Source organism: Mchenga conophoros, linkage group LG9 (genome assembly GCF_057382185.1).
Source record: "Mchenga conophoros isolate Kocher_MC1m ecotype Shallow Benthic linkage group LG9, M_conophoros_male_GT1.1, whole genome shotgun sequence".
In the NCBI taxonomy this organism is placed as follows: domain Eukaryota; kingdom Metazoa; phylum Chordata; class Actinopteri; order Cichliformes; family Cichlidae; genus Mchenga; species Mchenga conophoros.
Window position 1 is genome coordinate 28,264,619 of NC_140534.1, and position 8,130 is coordinate 28,272,748.

General features: G+C 42.8%; 1 protein-coding gene across 1 annotated transcript in view; it reads left to right on the forward strand.

Moving 5' to 3' along the window:
• The first annotated feature begins 556 nt into the window (after window positions 1–556).
• The window catches only part of bmi1a (BMI1 proto-oncogene, polycomb ring finger a), a 10,005-nt gene continuing 2,431 nt past the window's right edge, over window positions 557–8,130 (forward strand). The window contains exons 1-9 of the mRNA XM_085287372.1: window positions 557–939; window positions 4,645–4,780; window positions 5,024–5,120; window positions 5,545–5,600; window positions 6,144–6,191; window positions 6,337–6,445; window positions 7,040–7,079; window positions 7,369–7,467; window positions 7,645–7,725. Coding sequence (XP_085143498.1) covers window positions 4,669–4,780; window positions 5,024–5,120; window positions 5,545–5,600; window positions 6,144–6,191; window positions 6,337–6,445; window positions 7,040–7,079; window positions 7,369–7,467; window positions 7,645–7,725 — 642 coding nt within the window. The 5' untranslated portion in view covers window positions 557–939; window positions 4,645–4,668. The remainder of the gene's footprint in view (window positions 940–4,644; window positions 4,781–5,023; window positions 5,121–5,544; window positions 5,601–6,143; window positions 6,192–6,336; window positions 6,446–7,039; window positions 7,080–7,368; window positions 7,468–7,644; window positions 7,726–8,130) is intronic.

The window sequence follows — 8,130 nt, forward strand, 5'->3', positions numbered from 1 at the left end:
CCACTTGGTACCTCAATAGACTTTGATGCGTTTGATGGTCAAAACGACACGAAGTTGTGAGAGCGCGTGTGCTGCTGCTGTTATTTTTGACATCAGAGAGAGGGCACACCGAGAGCCTACTTTCTACATCTGCCTGCTCCAACCATTGTGCCCTTCTCTTTCTTTTCTTTTCTTTTCTTTTAAATTTTGGATACCCATCAGGACATATTGAGCCTCATCGTGCTGAAAAGCGACCCAAGCTGCATGGATGTGCACCGTGTGTTATTTTAAATCATGCGTCACACTTAAAAAAAAAAAGACCAGAATAGACCGACAGTAATTTGTGAGCGCCCTTAAGCAGCTTCTCGGTGTCGTTTCAGGTCGAGAAAAAGGCACAAACCGCTAAAATAAAGATATGTTTGTTAAAAACGCGCCCATCGCGTGTAAATCAGCCTTTTTTTCCTTCACGTCTTTGCTACTTTGCACATACGTAGATCAGTAGAAACAGCATACACCGACAGTAATTTCTAGGCACCCTTAAGCAACCAGACCACGTGACCAGAGCGGGGCGGTCGAACTACAAGCCATTTTGGGGACGGTGTCAGTTTCCACGGAGCACACACACACACTGCTGCGTTTTACTGGGGGGCGAAGCGGATATTTTGGAGGCAAAGTTATCGGTGCCGAAGTGGGAAGCTTTCCGAACCGGAGCCGAAGGACCGGGATCTCTTGGAAGGCGTCTGTCGGACACGCACACGCCGCGCAATCGCCGAGGAAACGGGGAGTTTTTATTCGCACATCTGAAATGCGCTCCAGTCCGCCGTGCGCTCTCCGCCACTGACAGCGTCTGCAGCCTGCTTCAAGATGGCGGCTCTACTCCTATTCATTTTCTGCTGATCGCCTCCCAACTTTCATTGTCTACTCGCCTCGGTGCCCACCGATTCCCGGCCGAACCTTCAGGTACGTCTCCTTCGATATCGTCTCTAACTAACGGGGCGAAAGGGCGAGGTTTGGGCTTTGTGTCTTTGTGTTTTCCCCCCGCTACGTCCAGCGGTGGATGTGGAGCTTTCAACGGTGGCTGCAGCGATCACCGACGTGGAGCTCCGTGTGTGGGTCTGCGCACCACTTTTTTCCCCCAGCAAAAGATGTTCCCCGCTCGACTATAAACGCCAATTAAGGGTCGGGCACATTCGCTCCTGCTTCTCCTATCGTTCAGTTACGCGTCCGTATAAGTTGGTCACGGTTCGGGTTTGCATTGCGTCGTTGGGATTTATGTAAAGTGGGAGACCCGAGGCGAACCAGGCTGTGTTGGCTGCGATGCGAGGAGCAGCAAGTGCTTCAAACGGTCCCCCTGCGTTCGTGTTTCCACGTAGAGTCTTCATTTTATAGAGTTTGGATCTTTGGGGTGATGGGAATTGGGTGGCAGGTTGGTTTTCGGTGAACGTGACCGGATGTTGGATTTATTAACTTAACTTGGATCGCTCCCGTGAACGTGCCAGGGAGGCAAACCGTTTCCACCGAGCATAAATGTTTCATGACGGCTGCTTTGTAAACACTGGATTGTCGTTAAACGCGTATACGGACTACAACTGGCTGTTTACGTTTTGGTGTGTGCTTGTCCTGAGTGGGAAGGATGGTTATTAAATTTAAATTTAAAGAAGAAATTAAGAAGGGAGAGAGAGAAAAAAAATTGGCGACTACAAAGGAGTGGCTGTGCCTCTCCAGGCAGTCTGAAGCTCTGGTAATTCCACTTAAATTCACATGAGCTGTAGCCAACACAGACTGTTTGTTTGACAATTAAAAGCTCATTATGGATCGCAATAATTCCCACCTTTATACGGTCTGTGTGTTGGCGCACACTGTAGCTCCCAGTCTGGTGATGGGCGCAAGCTAGTGTTTCCTCTGTAGAGAGCGAGGGGGGGTAAAAATTATCATTTTACCCATGAACGCTGGTGTAGACCTTGTGTGCACTTATAATGGGTTAAATGAATCTATCCCCCCGAAACACACACTCCACCACCACCCGCTTGGTTTTTGCAGGTTGACAGGCTCACATGTGTGTGAATAGGAGCGATCATGTAGCCCAGCAGACTGGATGGAGTACATCCACTGAGTAGGGAGGCATTTACACGGAATAAACGTAATTCCTTTGATACGTTTTAGTCCTGTGGTCAGTTCTAATCAGGAGCTATTTAAGCCACGGTTTTCTAAATGAACTCACAGCGGCTGATGTGTTTCTTCTCCTTCTTTTCTTTTTGCCATCCCAGTTTTTTTTAATTGGGTTATTTCCAGCTGCTGTTGATCTACATGTAAGAGGTGAACGCTTTACAAGAGGAACTGGTCTCGTCTGGGAATAAATTAGGTTAGCACGGCTTTTACGGGTCACTACAGAAACCGATGGAAATCTCCAATTTAACGTGTCTTGTTTGAAAGAATTTAAGATGTACTAGTTGTGGAGAAATAATTGATGGCCTGCTGTCAGCACCAGCTACAGCTTAAGCCAAATTATCAGTAAAAAAATAAAATAAAATAGAGGAAAGCCCGTGTTGTGCACAAACCTCTGCATTCAGCGTATTCCCAACTGAATCCAGACTGTATTGTTTGATTTTTGGCCATTCAGCAATATTCGTTCCCAAAGCGTATTAACTTTATTTTGGATTTCTTGGCTGACCTGACTTGAAGTCTTATAAAGTGAGCAGGCAGGTCACACACACACACACACACACACACACACACACACACACACACACACACACACACACACACACACACACACACACACACACACACACACACACACACCCTGGCAGAGGGGAAAGCAGTTGTCCAAACACCAGCCAATCGATTAATGGCGCAACAGGCTCCCTGCATATATGTAGGCATTATCCATCATTATCCGTGTGTGAGGCATCCTTTGAACCGATTTGCTGTCCAAACTTGCCCGCAGTGGTCTGTTCACAGGCGGCCAAGGAGAGGTCGGTTGAAGCATTGAAAAGCAGCCGGGACTCGGGCATGGTGCCGACTGTGGCTCCATAAAGTAACAGTGTGGGTTCCGAGCTGGGCAGGCTGGCTCTCATCCAGCGTTTAAAGAGGGCTCACCCGCTCATATTCACTCTTTACCCCGGATAGACTTTTAATGATTGCATTAAATTAAAAAAAAATGACAGCACCCAGCCGCGATAATCTTTACAAGTCCAACTTTAAAAAACAAAAAAGTGCGCCAGACTGGTCATCTTTTTCGAGACCAATTTGCCCACCGGATCGTAACTACCGGATAAAAATCTGAAGACCGGGATCCTTTGGCATCTGGTGACTTTACTCTACCGCCCTCGCTTTTTTGTTGAAATGCACTCGAGCACAGAGTGTAGCCTACATTCGACATTCGTGTTTGATACATGGACTGTGCGGTGCTTGAACTGGAAATGGCGCAGAATAAATGGTTTGTAATGACCCAGCGTGCGCCTCAACTTCGGCGCAGTCGCTGGCGTCTGGCCATATTGGTGCTGCGCGGTGTTGATGAAAAAAGCGCAAAGCGAATCAAAATAAAGCTGAAATCTCTCTCTCTCTCTCCCGGTCGGACTCGTACGCTCCTCTGTGTCTGGCTCACAGATACATAAAGCTCGTGTAAACACCTCGGGGTGGGCTTCATTCGCCCCCGTTAGAAGGAAACCCCGCAGCCCGTTGAACCGATACATGCTTCTTTTTTTCCTCCACAAAATGGCAGCCGTGCTGTCGGCAGCCTGGCAGCCCAGCGGCTGTGTGTGTGCACGGAGGGACTCGGAGACTCTGTCCTTCCTCGTTCCCACTCTGCACACGGGCACGGCTCGCCGTGTTGTTTTCGTTTAGACATCCTGTCGTTCTGGTCACTGGCGAAGAGCCATGTGGGCTAAAAAAGCAAACGGGGTTGCCATAGAAACGCTCAGGTTTCCCCGTGGCTTGTGTGGCACACCTGACGCAGTGAGTGGGTGCCTCATATTACCCACCCCCCTGCGCGCGCGCGCACACAACACACACACACACACACACACACACACACGCACGCAGAAACAAACACTTTCACCCAGTCACCCCGGTGCGCCCGTGTGGATGATATTAGCCCACTATTATTGGCAAAATTCGCCAAACCACACAGAACATGGCAACCCAGTAAGGGGGTTACCCACTTAACTAAAGGTTTCGGTGCTGGCTGGGTCTGATTTATTTAATTTTTCACATTGTCTCGCATAGGTTTTCGTTTTTACCTCCACATTTGCGCTCTTGGTTTAAACCGTTTTCGATTTCGCTTAGAGTTTAAACCATCCATGTTTTTAAAAGTGCGCGCAAATCTGAAGTTGCGTGAGGTCAATATTCCCGTGCCGTGCCTCAGATTTGGTTCCTCAAAGCTGCTGCCCCTACTATGTCATTAAAGATGCTGAGCTAAGGCGAAGGAAAGTGGGGAGCGCACGGCTCCATCGATCTCAGCGGAAGTGATTGATTTATGATTATTCGCCGCTGCCTGTAAATCTGCCAACGAACGTCTTTTCCTCTGGTTATTTCTGGATCGGCATAAAGGTTGATGTTGCTTTATCACAGTCCAAGCAAACAGCAGCCTCGTCCAAATGCCCCGCCGTGCGTTGACAAACCTCTGCGTGCTTTTGTTTTGACCTGTCCTCCTTCTGCGTGCAGGGATTGTTGTTCCTTCCTCTCAACATGCATCGGACGACCAGGATAAAGATTACCGAGCTCAACCCTCACCTCATGTGCGTTCTGTGTGGAGGATACTTCATAGATGCAACCACCATCATCGAATGTCTTCATTCATGTGAGCAAAACTCGTCTAATTTCATTTCATTTAATTTTTTTATGGGTCAAAATCAGTTCATATCACCCGAAGCTGCTAAATGTGAGATATGTTGGATTAAATGTAAACATTCCCAGTCTTCTTTTTTCAGTGCTGCAAAATGTATTTCTTGCTCTTGCTCTCTTTTAAACTCAATTTGGCTCCTCAGGAAATGCTTTCAGATCTCATCAGACATTAACAGTTTTTTTTTCATCTGTTTTGCAGTTTGCAAGATGTGCATTGTGCGCTATCTGGAAACCAGCAAATACTGTCCCATCTGTGATGTACAAGTGCACAAAACCAAGCCACTGCTCAACATTAGGTGAGAACTGTGCTTACCATGCTCTCTGCATTTTGCTCAGCTGCCCCCGTTGTTATTGTTACCTTTTTCAGGGCCCATATAAATTTGGTTCTAAAAGTTTAGTGACGCCCGATGGCTTGAATTTAACCCCTTAAATATGATTTTTCTGTTCTTTTTAAACAGTGTAGAACGTATATTTTCTGCCTTTGCAATCTTAAGCGAATACATTACTTGTTTTCGGTTTCCTTCCCTTTGTGGGTTCCCCACTAAACAGCTGAATCAGCCTCTGATTTAAACATTCAGACATGAGAAACACATGTAGGCGTGTAGGCGACATGACACGTTTGAGGTTTTCCACAGCGATGAATACTGGTCTTATTTTTTCAGACAAGAATTGGTTTTAAATACTTGACTGAAGTTTCTTTTCCTCTCTCTCTCTCTTTAGGTCTGACAAAACTTTACAGGACATTGTGTACAAACTGGTCCCCGGCCTCTTCAAAAGTAAGAGTCGCATTTTTACTGTTCAGTCTGACTTTTGCACGTAAATTTGTCTCTGCAAGTATATTAAAATAAGAATAAATGAACATTACCGATGAGGGTATATGTAATGGCATTTGGATATGGTGTGTATGTTGTGTAGTGGAAAGCTTTGCATTGAAAAACTTGAAGTTTCAGCTTGACAGTTAATTATTTGTTGTAAAGTGCAGAGGTGTGTTGAATTGGGATGACGCTGAGTGTTATGGTCATCAAATCTGTCTGCTTTTCTTGCTGCAAGGTTCAAGCAAAACAGTTTTCAGGGTCATGTCTCATATCACCCATCTGTAAGACAGAAATGTTGGAGAATCAAATCATTATTTCCATGAATTCTCACATCGATGCCACAGTTTTAATCTAGCTTTTCTTGTGTTTCGACAAATATTTATTCCTGGAAGTCACAATATTAAGGGGCGCTGAGAACTCTGGCACATGGTTTCTGAAATAAGGTAATAGTGGGAAGTGAAAGTGAATGGATTGGTAATAACACGCCTTTCTGAATGTCTTCAGATGAGATGAAGAGGAGAAGAGACTTTTACGCAGAGCACCCCGTAGATGGTGAGTCAGAAAGAAAATGTTCTTTTCTTTCTTTCTTTTTTTTTCTTTTGGCGAAATATTTTCCACATCAGAGAGTCTGCTGTGCTGTAAACGCAACATATAAACCCACCCTCACATCCAGCCGTGCATGTGTGTGTTTCTATAGCGTCTAATGGAACAAATGAAGATCGTGGAGAGGTAGCAGATGAGGACAAGAGAATTATTACAGACGATGAGATCATCAGCCTCTCTATTGAGTTCTTTGATCAAAGCAGGTACGCTTGTATTAAAAGTACATGGAAATGGAAAATAGTTGTTCCTAAAAGACTACAAAATCTAATATTTATAGAGGTTTCTCGTTAGTAGATACAGCTGTTATGATACGCTTACAGATATTGCTCCACTATAGCCGATATTATCAGTCTGCTCTAGAATCATCAAAACTAGCTTAACTGACGCTGGTACCATGTTTTATAGATCAAAATACGACATGTCCTACCCACAGTGTGATGTAATGAACAGAAATAGGATCATGCGTATAATATGACAGATTTTGGTTTTTGTATTCAAATGCCTTTTAATTAATTATTTTTTAATGGTGTGTAAATTTTAGCTGCCTTTGCAGTCATTATAAAATAATATTCAAGACTTTATTAATAAGTTTATTCTAATGTCTGGAATTTGCCAAAATACTTGACTACAGTAATACTTCACAAAAAAGTACTGCATGAAACATAGTATGTTTAAAAAGAATTTTTTTCAAATCTTTCAAAATTTGAATTCTGTTGCTAACTCTGTGTGATTTAGTTTTAGAGTTATACATACGCTGGAAAGTTACTCATGTTTTTCCTCTGTTTTTTGGCGCACAGACTGGGAGGAGCAGTGGAGGACAAGCAGTCAAAAGATCAGGTATCGCACGTTGACTTAGCCACATTTTTGTTTCCGTCATTTTTTTCATCTTTGCTAACACTTTAGGATTAAAACAGCCTTAGAATAAGGGATAATCAAACATGTGTGGAGACAAACAATTATAATTATGTTCTCTCCAGTGGTAAAGGGCTACATTGTTTTTGCTGCTTTTAAGGTGGACCAGCCTGTGTGTAGATTCTAGTCATTGTGTATGAATGTTTTATTCCACACGTATGTATATACATATGTATTTTTATTTATTTTTTGTTATAATGTGTTTTATCTGCAGGTGGCTAACAAGAGGTACTTGCAGTGTCCAGCAGCCATGACAGTTATGCATCTGAGAAAGTTTCTGCGCAGCAAAATGGACATCCCAAACACCTACCAGGTCTGTTTAGTTTAATTATTTATTTATTTTCAGAGATACTTACTATAAATGTATCACAAAAAACTGAGAGATATCTTATTTACATATTTAATGATTTCCTCTTACAAAAGGTTATTGTGAAAAACAAAAACAATAAAAAATAAATAAATAAACCCATTCTTTTTTTTTCCTCTTAAGGTTGAAGTCATGTATGAAGATGAACCTCTGAAAGATTACTACACGCTAATGGATATAGCATATATCTATACTTGGAGAAGGGTAAGAAATATTTTTGCACATTTTTAGAAAGCTAAGGTTTTTTTTGTTTTGTTTTTTATCTCAAGATGTGATTAATACACTGCAATTATTGAGTTGTAATTGCAGTGTATTAATTTTTATTGATACACTGCAGTATATTAATAATATTTTCTTTGTTAAATAAAACCATCTCCCTCGGTGTCAGTTAATGTATTTAATCACAATTTATTTTTAAAAATACATTTAATATCAACAAAATTAGGTACTTTTAAAATTTCACCTTGAGACATAAATAGAATAGATACTTACGTTTTGATTGCTGAGCTTTTAAAATATTATTTTATCATTGCGTTGAAGTTTTTGTATATTGTTATATATAGGTTTTTATCGCTTTGTTGTAGCTGGTGTTGTATAGTGTGCGGTCAG